This window comes from Delphinapterus leucas, chromosome 20 (assembly GCF_059928025.1).
Source record: "Delphinapterus leucas isolate spDelLeu-1000000601 "Yukka" chromosome 20, BTC_Dleu_Yukka2, whole genome shotgun sequence".
Lineage (NCBI taxonomy): Eukaryota > Metazoa > Chordata > Mammalia > Artiodactyla > Monodontidae > Delphinapterus > Delphinapterus leucas.
This window is the reverse complement of record NC_143148.1, coordinates 27,775,641-27,794,600: the sequence shown is the minus strand read 5'-3', so window position 1 is coordinate 27,794,600 and position 18,960 is coordinate 27,775,641. Positions and strand designations below refer to the sequence as shown.

Here is an 18,960-nt window from a genome sequence, read left to right as displayed (position 1 = left end):
AATGTCTTCTGTGGGCAAAATCACCACAGGTGGAGAATTACTACTGGCTTACAACTAAAATGACCTTCTTATGAAGGTTTTGTACTAATGCTAAAAGTAAAAGTAAGGGCTTCCCTGGTGGCGCAGTGGTTGAGAGTCCGCCTGCCGATGCAGGGGACACGGGTTCGTGCCCCAGTCCGGGAAGATCCCACATGCCGCAGAGCGGTTAGGCCCGTGAGCCATGGCCGCTGAGCCTGTGCGTCTGGAGCCTGTGCTCCACAACGGGAGAGGCCACAACAGTGAGAGGCCCGTGTACCGTAAAAAAAAAAAAAAAAAGTAAAAGTAAAACAAAACAAAAAATCTTAAAAAATTGCTTAACATACCAAAAAAAAAAAAAAAAAAACGGTAAACTGTGACCGTCTAAAAAGAAAAAACTGCAATGGATACCAATGCATGGATGATTCTGATGTTGTAATTGGCAGATAAGAATTGTAAAGAGGCTATTATAACTGTGCTTAATGAAGTAAAGAAAAATATGCTTACAGTGAAGGAGAAGATAGGAGTATCTCATCAGAGAAATAAAAACTAGAGAAACAAAAAAAGGAACTGGATGGAAAGTCTTAAAATACTTTTAAAAATACAATATCTCAAAACATAATGTATTGGGTGTGTTAAAAGCACAATGCGGATAAAAGAGGGGGAAGTGAATAAAATTGAAGGTACAACAATAGAATTATCTAAAGAACAGAGGGACTAAAATTTGAAAAAAATTAACAGAACCTTAAGGATAAGGGACAATACCAAAAATTTTGACATATATCAAATTGAAGGTACAGAAAGAGAGAACACTGAAAGGAACAGAAAAAACATTTGAAGGAAAAATGGCTAGATGTTTCCTACTTTGTTAAAAATATAAATTTACAAATCCAAGAAGTTTAGCAAATGCCAACCAGGATAAAGATGAAGAAAATCATTCTAGGCACATCATAGTTAAATGCTGTAAGCCAAATATAAAGTCTTCAAAGCACACAGAGAAAAACAACATATTATATTACATACAGGGTCACAATGATTCAGGCTACTGATGACTTTTCATCAGAAACTATGAAGGCCAGAAAATCACAGAAAACCAACTTTATAGCAGAGTTCTATATATACCCAAAATATCCTTCAAATACGAAGGCAAGATAAAGACATTCTCAGACAAAGAAAATTAAGAGAAATTCATTTCTAGAAGACTTCACTTCAACAAACACCACAAGAAGTTCTTCAGGATGAAGGAAAATGATAAATAGATGCACAGATCTTTTAATTCTTTAAAATATAAATGATTATTTCAACAAAAAATATAACATTTTCTTGTGCATTTTTAAAGTACATAGATGTAATGTACATGACAATTAATAGCATAAATAATGAGGAAGAGGTAACTAGATTTACATGGTTACAAGGTTTCTACACCTTATACTGATGTATATAATTGGCACAATATTAACCAGAACTAAACTAAAACATTAGGGATATATACTATAATCCCTGGAGAAACCACTAAAAGCAATATTACAATGAAATATAGCTTAAAAACCAATAGATTAATTAACATATAATTCTTAAAAGTTTTCAAATAATCTACCAAAAAGGTAGAAAATGACTATAAGAAGAATGAAAAACAGAGGGACAAATAGAAAACATAAAAAAAAAATTACTTTAAGTGTTAATAGATTAAACACAACAACAAAAAGACAGAGATCATCAGAATGGATTTTTTAAAAAAATGACATGCTGTCTAAAAGAAAACAAGTGGGATAGAGTGGGAAAATGGAGTAAAGAAGGTAGGGCGGGGGGAAACATCTCAATCCAAAAAAACACATTGGGGATAGGGCAGATAAAGTAGGACAAATAGAAAACACACAAGATGGTAGAAATAAATCCAACTGTCAGCAATGATAACTATTAATAGATTAAAATCTTCAGTTAAAATATAAAAATTGTCAAACTATATTAAGAAACCAACTATATGTGATTATAAGAGACATAACTAAAACATAAATGATGAAAAAGAGACATACCTGGAAAATACTAACCAAAAGAAAACCTATCTATATCATACAAAACAGAATTTAAGGCAAAAAAAAAAAAAAAAAAGAAAAAATTACTGGAGATGGAGGCAGTCACCACATAATGAGAAATCACTTAGAAGATACAACAATTCTAAATTCTAGGTACATAAAAATTCTAAACTTGTATGTAGCAAATAACAATTTCAAAATTAAAGGAAACACTTATAGATTAAGAAGAAATTAACAAATCCATCATCATATGAGGATGTTTTAATGTACCTTGTTCAGTAGCTGTTAGACCTCACAATTAAAAACTCAGTAATGATACATAAAGTTTGAATAGCATAATAAATTAGCTTGACCTAAGGGACATATAAAATATGCATGAACTACATGCAACTACAATTGAAGAAAACACATTCTCTTCAAGTACACACAGAACATTTCTGAAAATTGATCACGTACTAGGCCATAAAGCCAGCCTCAACAAATGTCAAAGGATTAGTATCATATTCTCTCACCATATCAATCAAATTGAAAATTAATAACGATAAAAACAGACACCTGAAAAATTTTAAAGTACATTTTAAAATAGTTGATGAATTACATTAAAAAACTCATGAAGGAAATTACAAAACACTTCAAATTTAATGGTAACAAGATAACTATATATCAAATTTTATGGAATGTAGGTAGTTGGGTACATAGAATCTATAGCCTTAGATGCTTTACACTAGAAAAAAAGACTAAAAATTAACAAGCTAATAAGCATTCAAACTAAACAGTTTAGAAAAAAATAGAATAAATCCACAAAAAGTCAAAGAAAAAATAATTTTTAAAATTACTGAGACAGAAAATCAATATATCTAGAAAGGATTAAGAAATCCAAAAGATGGTTTTTTGAATAAATGAAAGTGGGAATCCTCTGGCAAGATTGTTTTTCTCTGTCTGCCTTATTTCACTTAGCATAATGCCCGCATAGTCCAACCACATTGTCATACATGGCAGGATTTCCTTCTTTCTCATGGCCAAATAATATTCCACAGCATCTTCTTTATCCAATTATCTGTTGATGGACATTTTGGTTGTTTCCATACCTTGGCTACTGTAAATAATGTTGTAATGCACATGGGAGTGCAGACATCTTTTTGAGATCCTGTTTTCATTTCCTTTGGATATACATCCAGAAGTGGGCTTGTTGGATTGTAGGGTAATTCTATTTTTAATTTTTTGAAGAAAAAGGCAAATACTGTATGATCTCATTTATATGTGGAATCTGAAAAGGACAAACTCAGAAAGACAGAGAGTAGAGTGGTGGTTACCATGGAGTGGCAGGGTGGAGTGGCTAATCATTAAAAAAGAAACAGTGTACGATTCCACTTAAATGAAGTACTTAGAGTAATCCAAATCATAGAGACAGGAAATAGAACAGCAGTTGCCAGAGGCTGAGGGTAGGGGAGAGATGGGCGTTTACTGCTTAATGGACACAGAGTTTTACAAGATGAAAAGCATTAAGGAGGCAGATGGTGATGACTGTTATACAAAATTATGAATGTGTTTAATACCACTGAACTGTACATGTAAAAATGGTTAAGATGGTAAGTTTATGCCATATGTACTTTACCAAACAAAAATGTTTTTTTAATTTAAACACATGCATTTTTAAATTTTTTTTTTTTTAATTTTACTCCAACACTTTCCAAGGAACAGGCCCTTCCTGAGGCAAGCCCATTCCAGGGCACTATGTAAAGAAATTTTTAAACATGCAATGCAAATTTGTTCTTTAATTTTGAAACATGCAAAAATTAGCAAACTGGACCAAGCAATGCATGACTCATGATAAAAGTGGACTTATATCAGGAATGTAAGGCTAATTTAACATTAGAAAATTAGCAGATTAAAAGAAAAGAAACATAGGACTATCTCAATATATAAAGAAAAAAGTTTGATAAAATTTAGGGACTTCCCTGGTGGCGCAGTGGTTAAGAATCCGCCTGCCAACGCAGGGGATATGGGTTCAAGCCCTGGTCTGGGAAGATCCCACATGCCGCGGACCAGCTAAACCCATGCACCAGAGCTACTGAGCCTGCGCTCTAGAGCCCGTGAGCCACAACTCCTGAGCCCATGCATCTAGAGACTGTGCTCTGCAACAAGAGAAGCCACCGCAATGAGAAGCCCATGCACCGCAACGAATAGTAGCCCCGCTCGCTGCAACTTCTAGAGAAAGCCCGCGTGCAGCAACAAAGACCCGACCCAACACAGCCAAAAAAAAAAAAAATTCGATATCCACTCATGATAAAACTCTTTGAAAATGGGGAAGAGTGGGTAACTTCTATAACCTGATAAGTGACAGCAACAACAATAAAATCCTATGACGAACATCATACTTCATAGTGCAATGCTGAAAGCATTCACTTTAAGATCAGGAGCGAGGCCAAGATGCCTCCTATCACCACGTCTATCCAATATTATATTTACAGGGACACTAGGATAACAAAACCGTATTTTAAAAATGGAAGATATAAGGATTAGAAGGAAGAGGTAAAACAACATTTGCAGATGATAATGACTTGCTACTAAAAAGTAATCTACAGATAAACTGTGAATAAAAGATTTTAATAAGACTGTTTATAACAAAACTCAGCATGCAAAAGTCAACTGAGATACTACTTCACACCCACTAGGATGGCCAGAATCAGAAAGTCAAATAACAACAAAAAAATGAAGAAATCAGAATTCTCATACATTGCTGTAAAATGCGAAATGGTGCAGCCACTTTGGAAAACAGTATGGCAGTTCCATAAATGATTAAACATGAGCTACCGTATGACCCAGCAATTCCATTCCTAGATATATACCCAGGAGAAATGAAAGCATACATCCACACAAAAACCTGTACACGAATGTTTGTAGCAGCATTATACATTATAGCCAAAAGATGGAGGGAACCCAAGTGTCATCAACAGATGAATGGATAAACAAAATGTGATATATTACTACAATGGAGTATTATTCAGGCATAAAAAAGAATGAAGTACTGATATATGCTATAACATGGATGAACCTTGAAAACATTATGCTAAGTGAAAGAAGTCAGTCACAAAAGAGCACAGATTATATTATTCTATTTATATGAAATGTCTACAATAGGCAAACATACAGAGACAGAAAGTAGACTGATGGTTGCCTAGGACTGAGGAGGATGAAGGAATAATGGAGTTATAGCTAAAAGGTACAGGGTTCCTTTTTGAGTTGATGAAAATGTTCTCCAATTGACTGTTGTGATAACTATACATATCTGTAAATACACTACAAGACACTGAATTGTATGGCTTAAACTAGTGAATTATATGGTATGTGAATTAGATCTCAATACAACTGTTTTTATAAGTAGACTATATTTCTACTTATCACCAAAAAACTATTAGAAAATATGTTTTACTTTATAATGTATCAGAATACATGCAAGAAATGGAGAAAATTATAAAATTTTACTAAAAAGAGATTAAACAAATGAAAGGCTGTACATTGTTCATGTATTAGAAGTTTCAATATAATAGAAATGTCAATTTTCCTCAAATTATTCCACAGCTTAACTGCAATTCCAATCAAAATCCCAACAGAACTCTCATAGTATTTGAGAAGCTGACTGTTAAATTTACAGTGAAGAATCAAAGGCCAATCACAGCCAAGACACTCATTAAGAAAAAGAACAAGCTCAGGGTTTATTGTTTTGCTCTTCTGATGTCAATTAAAACACTTGGTTATTAATTTTAATAAACCTTTTTAGTTATAAAAAAAAAGAGAACAAGAAGGGAAATGTACTCTTACAGCTGTAAGACTTCTGCTAAAGCTATGATGATAAAGGCCTAGAGGTCTTAATGTAGAAAAAGAGTAGAGCACAGAAAGAGATCCATATATACATAAGTTAAAACTTGATTTATACCCAGCAAGCATGGTAGAGAAAATTGGGTATATGTACCTCATATCCTACACAAAATAAAATCTAGGTGTATTATACACTTAAATGTGAAAAGCAAAACTATTAAACTTTTAGAAGACAATATAGAATAACAGGAAAACTCAGAAGAGCAATGAGACAGGACTAGGGCTCTTATTAAAACATATTATAAAGAATCATTAAAAACAATGTGGTGCTTAAGCATGAACAGACAGAATAGAAAGTCCAGAAATAACTGAAGTATATGTGGGAGTTCAGTATGATGAAAGTGGCATCTCAAAGGAGGAAGAAAAAGATGGACTTTTTAATAAATGGTGTTGGGACAAGTGGGTAACTATCTGGGCAGGGGGGTGGAAACTAAATTAGATCCATATTTCACATCATACACCATATAAAATAAAAATGGATCAAAGAAATAAATGTAAAAAATAAAACCACAAGAGTACTAGAAGAAAACATGGAGAAATTCCTTTATAACCTTGGAATGACAAAATCCAGAAGCCTCTAACAAATTTGATAAATTCAGCTATGTAAAAATTTTAAATCCTGCATGACAAAAATCACCTAAAGCAAAGTCAAAAGACATTAAACTAAGTGAAATAAGCTATATACAAAGGACAAATATTGTATGGCTTCCACTTACATGAGGTATCTAGAATAGGCAAACTTATAAAGACAGAAAGTAGAGAACAGAAGTTACCAGGGGCTGAGGGAAGAGAGAAATGAGGAGCTATTTCTAAATAGGTATAGAGTTTCTGTTTGAGATTATGAAAAAGGTCTGGAAACGGCAGTGATGGTTGCACATCATTGTAAATATACTTAATGCCATTGACTGTACACTTAAAAATGGTTAAAATGGTAAATCTTATTACATATATTTTATCACAATGTTTAAAAATGAGGACAATCAGATAAGCAAACAATTAAAAACACTAATGACAAATGAGGGTTAGGGACAAATGAAACAGGAACATTTGCATCTCATATCACAAAAGAGTTTACAACCCTAACACATAAAGAAGAAATTGGTAAGAAAAAAAAACAATAATCCAACTTTTAAAAATAGACAATAAATATGTATAAACAGTCCACAGAAAGAGAAATACAAATTTCTCTTAATCATACAAAAGGATGCTCAACCACATTCATCACAGACATGCAAATTAAAACTATACTGAAATATATCCTTCACCTATCAGATTGGAAAAAAAATCTATGACAAGGCTATAAAAAAATCCCCCTTATGAAACCCTCCTATGCTGTTGGTGAGAATGTAAACTGTCGCAGCCACTATGGAAAACAGTGTGGAGGTTCCTTAAAAAACTAAAAATAGAGGGACTTCCCTGGCACTGCAGTGGATAAGTCTCCACGCTCCCAATGCAGGGGGCCCGGGTTCGATCCCTGGTCAGGGAACTAGATCCCACATGCATGCCGCAACTAAGAGTTCGCATGCCACAACTAAGGAGCCCACATGCTGCCTCCCACAACTAAGACCTGGTGCAACCAAATAAATAAATAAATATTTTTTAAAAAAAACTAAAAATAGTGCTACCATATGATCCAGCAATACCACTCCTAAGCATATATCTGAAGAAAACTCTAATTCAAAAAGACACATGCACTCCAATGTTCACAGCAGCACTATTTACAATAGCCAGGACATGGAAGCACCCCAAATGCCCATCGACAGATGAAAGGATAAAGGAGATGCAGTATATGTATACAATGGAATATTATTCAGCCATAAAAAAGAATGAAATAATGCCATTTGCAGCAACACAGGTGGACCTAGAGATTATCATACTAAGTGAAGTAAGCCACTTAGTATGATAATCTCTAGGTCTCAGACAAAGACAAATATCATATGATATCACTTATTTGTAGAATCTAAAATATTATACAAATGAATTTATTTGCAAAACAGAAACAGACTCACAAGATATAGAAAACAAACGTATGGTTACCAAAGGGGAAAGGGGGTGGGGAAGGGGTAAATTAGGAGTTTGGGATTAGCAGAAACAAACTACTATATAAAATAGATAAACAACAAGGTCCTACTGTATAGCACAGGGAACTATATTCAGTATCCTGTAATAAACCATAATGGAAAAGAATTTGAGTGTGTGTACACATACACAAACACACACACACATATATATATATATATATATATATATATATATATATATATATGTAAAACTGAATCACCTTGCTGTACACCAGAAACACAACACTGTAAATCAACTATACTTCAATAAAAAAATAAAAAATCACCTTCCCAGTCTGCTGGTAGGAAATAAATTGTTATATCCACTACTGAAAGCAGTTTAGCAGTATCTAGAACAATACAAATGTATGCAGCTTTTCACCAAACAATCCCACTTCTGGGAATTTATCCTATAGATAAGTTAAGCACATGTGGAAAATATATATGTACAAGGCTATGCAGCATTGTTTGTAATAGTAAAAAATTAGAAACAATCCAAATATCCATCAATATGAATCAATAAATTATGGAACCACAATACAATGGAAAAATAAACACTGTAAATAATGAGAAGAACCTCTCTATTCAGATATACAAAGAGCTCCAAGATACAGAGTGAAGAGAATAAAGCACGTTCAGAACAGCGTAAATACTAAGCTTCATGCCTAAAAAGGGAAGAAAGACTATGTATTTATATTGTGTAAAGAAACTCTGGAAAGATATACAAGAAACTAAAAAAAATAGTTACTAACGGGAGGGAGGCAAGGAGAGGAGTGAGGGGGCAACTGGAGCAGAGGGGATAAGAATGGAAACAAGATACCCTCCTATACTGTTTCATTATTTTGACTTGAGCTATGTGAATGCATTTCTTATTAAAAATTATTTTAGTAACTTGATAGTTACTAAACTCAAGGGTATTTGTACTGGTCAAAACTCAAATGATACAATGTATATTTCATTACATGTATGTCTTTTATCTCAAAAGGAAAAAAAACCCTAAATACTTATCTCTAGCTAATTATATGCACGCTGAAGTATTTAGGAGGAAGTGTACTGATGTCTGTAACTTATTTTGAAATGCATTAAAAAAATGGTGGATCAGTGCATGGATAGAGGGATGGATAAATAGATGATAAAGCAAGTACAAAAATATTAAGTGTAGACTCTAGGTCATAGGAATAGGGATGCTCAGTATAAAATTCTTTCAACTTTTCCATATGTTTGAAATTTCATAATAAAATGTTGAAAAAATATTTTATTAAAAGTTTAAAATAGAGAACTCATAAATCAATAAATAGACAAACAAATCAACAGAAAACTGAGCAAAGACACAAACAGGTATTTAATAGAAGACACAAATGTTCCATAAACATATGAAAAGTTATTCAACCCTACTTGTAATCAGGAAACTACAAATTAAAACCACCTTGAGATACCATTTCCCAAAGGCATCAGATTGGCAAAAATATTAATCAGTACCAGGTGGTGAAGAGGATACGGAAATACGCAAAACCCAAACATCCATTCACATTAGAATGGGTTATTAAATCACGAAGTATTCACACAATGAAATATACTATGAAGCAGTGAGGGTGAACAGACTACTAATACCATCATCTACAGGAAAGACTCTCAAAATACACTTTAAGTAAATGATGCAAGCATTAAAGAATACAATCACTGTGACTCTGTTTATACTAAGCTTAAAAACAGGCTAAACAATATATTATATACCACCCCAATATACCACCTCAATCCAAGCCACCATCCTCTATCTCTCATATGGATAATTGCAACAGTCCTCCTCCTGATTTCCGTTTTTGCCTTCTAACACGCAGCCAAAGCGATCATTTAAAAATGTAAGTTAGGGTTAAGTTGTCCTTCACTCAAAACCCACCTGAGCTCCCCATCTCCCTCAGAGTAAAGCCAAGAATCCATACACCAGCCCACTTGGCCCTGCCTGGTCCAGCTCCACTACCTCTCCTATCACTCTCCCTCATTCAAGCCACAATGAACCCCTTGCTATTCCTCAAGCTGGCCAAGCCCTCAAATCTCCTTCATGTCAAGAGCTCAAATGTCACATTAGAGAGACTCACTAGGACTATCCTAGATAAAGTAGAAAAATCCCACCCCTCACAACCCAGCACTCCCCTTCCACCTTGCCTTGTCATTCTCCATGCAATCACCATCTAATTGACCATATGTCTTCTTTATTGTCTGTCTTCACTCACTAGCATAAAACCTCCATGTGGGAAGACCTTTTACCTGTTTTGCTTCCTACTATATCCTCAACACCTAAAAGAAGCCTAAGTAAGGCTTTAATAATATTTGATGAAGGAACAACCTTTTACAAAACTGCTTTTTAAACAATAGGCATTTATTGTAACATTAAAAAGTATTTTGATTTATAAGATCACAAATTGTGTTTTTCCATAAGCAGTCATGAAAAGGTAAATTAAATATTACTAGGTAAAATATAAAGCACGTGTATACTTTCCACTGAATGTAAACCATTTGTTTCCAAAGGGAAGCAAAGAAACAGCTAAGAATCCAATGTGTAAGAAATTAAAAACTGATTTTAAAGAAGTCAAGGAAAACCAAGTATGTCAGAGTTTACAAAGCAAAATCAACATAAGGCTATCATTTGAATCCCATACCTCCAACTAAATTAATGTACTCTTGCTGTAAGGCTAAAAGCTAACATAGAAAGCATTTCCTAACTCAGCAAAACAAGCATTTATTACTTGCCAAGCCAACAGGGAAACAGGAAGGACAAAGAGGGCAGGCTAGAAGGAATCCCAAGGATCACCTAGTATTAGCCCCTTCATTTTTACAAAACAAGAAACTGAGGACCTGAAATGACCTTTTGAGTTTTGGGGATCTCAAAAGTGTTATGTGTCAAAATCAACAATAATGAAATAACACTGGAAGCAAAAAAAACATTTTGTTCATTTGTGATCTTTGCTATAGTAAAATTCAGCTTTTAAAGAATTAAAGACAAAATACATCTCCATGGAAACAATATTCCCAAGTATACATGTGAGGCTGAGAATCATGTTCTTCTATGCACGGCTTCATATCCTAAGTACACACACAGGATTTGGGGTGAGGAGGTACTGAAAAGGTCAGAGCTTTATAATCAGACAAGTCTGGATTTGAATTTTGGCTCTACCAGAATCAACTAGGATGTTACTTGATCCTAGTCCGTCTTATCTCTATCTAATCCTCAGTTCTTTATCAGCAAAATGGGGATAATTAAGACCTACCTTATAAGTTTGTCAAGAATATAGAAACTAATTAAGAATTAATGTCCAATCTAATTAAGAGATGCATAATTTGTGGCTACTGAATGCAGACTTTCAATGCTCAATAAGAATCACCACCTCTGATTGCCTCTGTTAGTCCCATGGCTACCGACAGACTAGCTGATAATTGGAATTCTACTAGGAGCAGGGAGAAGGTGATGTTGATGCTGCTATCAATAGGAATTTATCAATTAGTTGACAGCAGCCATTAGGTGCTACTTGTTTAGGGTAAAATAATAGGCTGCTTAAGATTATTTTTAAGATGTAAAAGTTGAGTGATCTGTTTCTGACTACAGTCATGAAGCCTGATCAATTACGCCATTCTCAAAACTGGAAGGGATATCGTAGGGCATCCAGCAAGAATCCTCTCCACAGTATATTAGATTATATTAAATGACCAACTTCTGCTTAAAGGCTTCTAGTTTAAACCAGGCTCTCACTCAAACAGGAAGCAGTTTATTACATTTTCTGACCCTTGCAATTATCAGGAAGGGTTTTTTTTTCACCCACTTAGAAGGGAAACGTAATGAAAAAGTGAACAATAATGGATAAATGCTACCCCACACTCACATACTTTTAGAAATGCAAATCTTTAAATATTGTTTTTATTTGGGGGTAAGGAAGGATATTCTATGTAATAACAATTCCATAATATAAAAGTCAAGTTCCAAAAATGCATCTTGAACCTTATATTTACATCCTCATAACTAAATATGTCTTAGAAGCTCTGCCTTCATAATATGTAAAACACAAAGAAAACATACCTGGGATGATATCATTGATATGCAAGAGAATTGTACTTTCAACACTTGCAAAACTACAAAGCTGTACTCCATCAAATCTTCCATCCCAGTTGCCAATAGGATTATCCTAGAAATTAAATAATAGAATAAACTTTAAAACCCTCCTCAACAAAACATAAATATGAAAGTCTGTATTTTCCATAAAAAGATCCTCCAAAAAATGAGATCCAAGAACAATCAAGCCATAGTAAACCCATGGATGAGCAAGGGATCAAAAGCATTTGTCATATTTCACTGGACAATACTTATCTATATAATAACAATCCATCTACATAGGTAGATGTATTAATCATACACTGTTTCAGCCAGAAATCTGCCCCTAATTAACCCTAGCTTGCTCTAGTCACTTCACATTCCCTGAGCACTTAAATATTCGATTTGAATTCCTGTGTGCCTTTCTGTAGACAGAAAGTCTATTTTTTTTAACAGTTCTTTTGTCATTTTATGGGTATGCAAGAATTCCCTCCAAAATGGAGATTTTTATATTAATTATAAAAATGTACTCCATGAACAGCACTGTACAAGTGCTGTTCATGGAGCTAGATTAAGAGATGGCCCAGTGAGACAACTGCCCTGAGCACCAATATGGACAGCATGCGAAACGTCATCAGAAATAGGAGATGAACACTATTGCATTTGCCAGAACTTTCCTTTCAAGGAGTGCACTAGAGGGGTTTGGAATGAATGCTTGCACAAACCAACTGGAAGACAGACAGAGGCAGGGGGGGAAGCTGGCGGTGCAATCACTAGGCAGCCTGCCCCAAGTAAACAAGATGCTCCCTAGACTGCCATCTAAGGAGCGACAGGCCTAAATGGCTTTTGCCAAGTTTAAGGCCCAAATGACCTAAAGCAAGAGGAAACTAACCCCAATGACCAGTGGCCCTCTTTCTCCAACCTTCCCTCCACTCAGCCCACAACCTCTTCTCTAAACAAGTTCTGAATATTTAAAGAATAATGGTTTAAAGATGTGCTTTATTTCTAGCTATCCCGAGGGACCCACATGTTTTACACTGGCTCTAACTTCTCACATGGTAAATGTTCAGTAAGTGTTTGTCTAAACAACATAGTAACGTTTGTCTAACTAATGGATATCAAATAGAATTTCCCAGAATTTACAAGCACAGCGTAAGAGAAACTTATGCTAGAACATTCATATCCTACTAAAAAGTGTACCTGAATTGATAAAAATAATCACGAAAAACACCGTGAGTACAAGTCTATTACTCACATCCTCTCCCAACTCTTTCTAGTATTTAATAATTTCGTACAAATTTCCTTCATTATACCTAACAAATTCCTGTCCATGTTTTCAATCTATGAGAAAAATGTTCTCAAGACTTTTTCTCCTTCTCTTAATCTCACAGGTATCGTCCAATTTGCCATATTGGGATGTAACCATAATTAACAAATATGATTGTAAGGTAACATTAAAAATAAGTGACACAAACAAAAGGACAAATATTGTATGATTCCACTTAATGAAGCACCTAGAATAAGCAAATTCACAGAGACAGAAAGAATTCTGGTTACCAGTAGAATACTGGCTGAAAGGAGTGAGTAATAGGGAGTTATTGTTTAATAGGTACAGAGTTTCATTTTGGGCTGGAGATGAATAGGGGTGATGGGTGCACAAAAATGTGAATGTACTCAGTGTCACTTTAAGGTGGTTAAATTGGTAAATTTTATGTCACATATATTTTATCACAGTAAAAAAAAAAACCTCTTTTGAGTGAATTATATCCTAAGAAGACACTCTTAATTGTCTTTTCCTCTAAAGCAATGTGCCTTTCCTCTATTCAGGTATTGATATTTTCCAGGAATGACTTTTACACACTACTCATTAAAATCAGATCAGCCAATTAAATTCAGCAAAATATTACAAAAAGAGAAACAGATTACAGAAAAAAAAAACCCTTTTCAAAGTAAAGAAAAATAAGACATCATGCAATATATTTCAGTGGGGTTTTTTTCTGTTTATTGGTCAGCTATTATAGAGCAAATTTAAAGACTGAAAACATTATTCCAGTTTATTCAAGCTGGAAAAACGAGTAAGTGTAAATCTACAGTTAGACTCCTGTCCCCTATCAATGTGCCTCTACCAAAGACAAATTATAAAGTGTTCTTTAAATTACTACAAATTAGTCCATTTTAGATATTCAAAGTGTTTAATTTGTACCTAAATTGGTCATAAAGCTAATAGATATATTCATAAAGATAACATAATTCAAAAGTTTCTTACCATGTCCACACCTACAAAATATCCTAAGCTTTCTTTGCCTGGCAAAACATCACAGAATATAACTGTTCCAGATTCTATAGTTTCTCCAAGCTTCAAAGAAACTCTGGAGTTTATTTCCAGAGGGGGAAGTTCAACTTGCATTGTGTCCACTGGACCTGCATAATCACTTTCCAATCCAGTGTCATCATCTTCTATGAGTTCTAGCTTGTCCAACGCAACAAATACTCCACAATCTTCATCGCACTGAAAAAGCTGTTTCCCTTGATATATCCCATCAGTGAAACCTTGGCCACGACCTTCTTCCTAGTTTTTAAATGAGAGAAAAAAAAACGATTGACTGATAGAGAAAGATGATCCCTAAGGAAAAAGATCCACTCTGGGGACTTCAGAGAAATCACTGAACAAATTCTAAATGACACATATAAGAAATATATTAGAAGTTGATATTGAATTTAGGGTGCTTAAAAAATAAGGAAGAAACTGTATCTGATGCTGAAATAAAATTACTTGATCATTTCAAATCATTACTGTGAGAGAGCCTGGGCTAGATTCTACATTGGGATTTTAACAAAAATTTTGTCATAAAAAGAAAACTTTAATATGACAGTAATGCTAGCTCCATTTATTGAGCGCTTACTGTATGCCAGCCACTGTGCTAAATCCTGAATCAATATATCACAAAAACACTGCAAGCTCTGTATAATATTACTATTTTACAGATGAGGAAGCAGATTTAGAGAAGTGGCTTGCTTAAATAACCTGGTAACCCAGCTAGCAAATGGCATAGTTAGGATTCAAATCTCCAATTGTTTTACAATTGCTGCTTTAAAAAATTAAATCAAAAAGCAAACAAGGGCTTCCCTGGTGGCGCAGTGGTTGAGAGTCCGCCTGCTGATGCAGGGGACACGGGCTCGTGCCCCGGTCCGGTAGGATCCCGCATGCCGCGGAGCGGCTGGGCCTGTGAGCCATGGCCGCTGAGCCTGCGCGTCCAGAGCCTGTGCTCCGCGGCGGGAGAGGCCATGGCAGTGAGAGGCCCACGTACCGCAAAAACAAAAACAAAAACAAAAACAAAAAGCAAACAAGGCATGAAATTCTACTTGCAAGAATGTCAAAATATAACTGACATTTAAGTTCTTGAGAATTAATATTAATTTTGGAAACATTATCACAGAGTTCTTGGTTCTCTTTTCAGTAGAAACAAATTCCAAGATGATTTTCACGTACATTGTCAGGGACAACTATAAGCAAGTCGAAACTGCTGCAACTTATATGACCAAAATTCACTACTTAATAGTGCACTTTAAGAAAAAGTGAGAAACCTACAGATGATAATATCACAGGGTAAGTAACAATTTTAAGTAAAGAATTCGTTTACAATCGATAGAGTTCATTTTTAACATTCAATGTTAAAATTTCTAAGATATGAAAGTCTTCAATAATTACATCATCTACTTGCATTTCCTACTATAGTAGGTAGTTTTTAAAAGTTTTCAATGCAGCATCTCAATTTACCATTAGAAAGTAAATCCTAAGGATTATGAATATTAAAAATTACAGAAGATTTCTGGGAAAACTTATTTTGTATTTAAAAGGGGAAAAAACACGTGTGCACACACAGACACAGACACACATACACACAGCCCACTAAAATGGCTTATCAAACTTACCAGTAATTCTACTCCAAAGAATATTCCCGATACTGTCCTCTCTGCTAATAAGGGTCCTCTGAAGCGTACAACTCCAGGAAATTTTTCTTCCCCAGATCTCAGCTGGACTTTCACAGGGCAGCCCACATCTATTTGGAGGCCTTTACTTAGTCTGTTTCTGTTTTTAAACAGGCTGAACCTCTCTTCACAATTGGTAATTGCCAAAAGTAACTCTGTGAATTTTTCATTTATTTCTACAACATCCTTTTCATCAACAAACAGAACTGCATGTGGTTGCTCTAAAATTTTTAATCCAATCTGATTTTTCTTGCCTTTTGTAGAAGGAATCCTTGAATGCCCCACAGAACGGTCTTGGATATACTGTCCTATACTCCCCTTTGGTACTTTAAGGAGTTTTTGTGTTTGTTTGTCTGTAACACTGCATTCTTGAAGAAGCAAATAAAAAATCCGCTCTTCCCAGTAGGGTGAAGTAACTTTTTCTTGGCTCCATAAGCCCGAACTCATTGTGATATTAACTCCAAAACATTAACTCAAAAAAAAGGGAACTACTAAGTGTGTAGTAAAACTGCAAAAGATAAATTCACTGGCAGTCCCAAAGCATGTTTTTAGCAATCTGGTGTCCATGCTGTAAAAAGACAGCAAATCAAAACGCCTGGAGGACAAGCAAAAAGAAACTTTACATTTCACTCTACCGTGAGCTAAAATTATGGTCAAAGACTTTTAAAATTCTTCATTGGACTAGTAAAAACACACACTAATGACATACTTCCAAAAATATCTTAAAAGGTTAAAAGATATACTATATTACTTGTTTCTACTGTAATCTCACATATTTAATTAAGGAGATTCAATTGTAAATTATCTCCAAAGACAATACAATAATGTTTGTTTGCAAGGCACTGAAATTTATGAATTCAAATTCTAGTAAAAGATAACCTTATATACATATTCTGACATTTTCAAACTTTCAGAAGTAGAAGTTTTAATAGATCCTGCCTAACTTAAATGGATAAGCTGCTATATTTGGGCAACACGCACAAATCAAAAAGGCTATTTATATATATATCTGTACAGGTAGTTTAAGTAAAAAGTTACCCATCACAATTATTATATTGAACATTTTTATCAATAAAAATACCATAAAATCACATTCTGAAACTTCAACCACAACTCATTTATCTGTGTACCACAGTTTAATAATGGAACATTTTATCTAACTCAGTTTCATTTCCTTAATCTTGAACATTTTGTCCTTAGGCAAATGTTAATAGTATTAATCATAGCTATCATTTAATTTCTCTCAATCATAAATATCAGATATTATAAATCTGCTTAATATTAAATATATCTTAAAAATCAATTTTATAGCCATCAAAACTTGGACTACATAAGGAAGAAATATAATTGCAGTACAGCATCAAATATAAAATGTTTTTATACCACAAGTTTAACTATGTATACTAGAAAGGAATACATGAAGGATTATTTCTTTTCCAGTTTCAATTTTTCATTAAAAATTTTTACAAGAATGCTAATCTTTTGCAATTAAAATAGCCTTCTCAACCCTACTTGAATCACGGGTTTAAAACTACACAATTTCATCAATTCAAGTAAAGACTTTAATTCATTATGTTAATTAATTATCTTACTGAAAACAATAGTTCTTAGGTATTCTCTGTCACATGCATGTGGCTATTTGGTTTCTGATTATGGTATTTATTCCATCCTTCTCTGAGGTAGCCATATCCATTTCCATTATTCTGGGTAAAGCAGCAGGTGATAGCACTATCATATTTATCTATTTTATTCTTGGAATTAAAAAATAAATACTCCTAAAACTTAAGAGCCAAATTTTAAGTTTAACCATTTAACTTAATGATTAAATGTGTGATCTGGCAAATCTACACACGGAATAACATTTCTTTTAGAACGCACTGGTAGATAGTGAGGTTCTCTATAATGGTAAAGTTTTAAAAGTCTGTCCCTCTACAAGCCAGAATGAGACATGAAGATCACCCACGACAGGGTAAAGGGCTTGGCACCTCCTCAAGCCAACATTATCGAAATATATACACAACAAATATATGCACAATATTTAGTGAGGGCAAGCAGCATAAAGTGGTTCTCTTTTTTTTTCTTTTCTTTTTTTTATAATGTGTTTGTCTTAATTCCACTTGAGGGCACTGTCTCTTCAGCAGGAATAGGATCAATTTATGTTTGCTACTTATATAAGACACCTGTGGAAACCCCATATAAACAAAACCCCTTAGGAAGGCGACCCAAACCATAATTTGGCTCTATTCCTTAAAAGTCCTCAAATGAAGTATTTGTTTTTGCTGACTAAAATTCTTTTTAAATGTCAGCACTTTTCAACAAGGAAATAGCCTCATTTTTATCTTGATCACTGAATTATCAACATGAATATAAATTATTATGTGTGACCCTCAATATGCAAGCGTGTTCGTTACTTTGTAATGAGGCTTTACGTCATGCTTTCTGAGTTCTTCGTCTGCCTTCTGTAGATTTACAGTCTATGGTTTTCCCCTGCCATCAGCCATTTTCTGTGGTTTCCTGCAACATGCATTTGACTTATTTTACAGCCTTGCTGCTTTCCAACTTATTGCTTCTAATGAGTTCTGGGAAGCCAGGTGATGAAATATGGTTGTGTGTTTTAAAAAAAACAAACAAAACAATAACAAAAAGAGGAATGCATAAATTCTGAACGGGTCTTTTAGGAGTAAAGTGCATAGGCTTTATTGCATAGACATTATTTCGGTTGCTCCCGGAAGGATGAGACGGTCAAAAAGCAACTCCTAAAAAAGTGAAGTTGTTTTGTTCTCTTTAGAATATATTTAAATATTTTTGACCAAAAATTGTTTTTAAAGTATGGCAATTCTATTTTGAAAAGATATCTTTTAAGTTCCTACAAATTATATCTTCAAATATTAAAATTAAGAAA

At 34.2% G+C, this 18,960-nt stretch overlaps 1 protein-coding gene across 9 annotated transcripts in view; it reads right to left on the bottom strand.

The window, feature by feature from the left end:
• CYLD (CYLD lysine 63 deubiquitinase) overlaps window positions 1–18,960 on the bottom strand; it is a 62,023-nt gene that overhangs the window by 38,942 nt on the left and 4,121 nt on the right. For 5 of the 9 annotated variants that reach the window (XM_089903030.1, XM_022555072.3, XM_089903029.1 and 2 more), the window contains exons 3-5: window positions 16,002–16,653; window positions 14,335–14,637; window positions 12,057–12,162 (exon numbers count right to left, since the gene is read on the bottom strand). In XM_089903030.1, the coding sequence (XP_089759156.1) occupies window positions 12,057–12,162; window positions 14,335–14,637; window positions 16,002–16,505 (913 nt within the window). In that variant the 5' untranslated portion in view covers window positions 16,506–16,653. The remainder of the gene's footprint in view (window positions 1–12,056; window positions 12,163–14,334; window positions 14,638–16,001; window positions 16,654–18,960) is intronic. The other 4 variants (XM_022555075.3, XM_089903032.1, XM_022555074.3 and 1 more) reach the window with 1 other exon arrangement.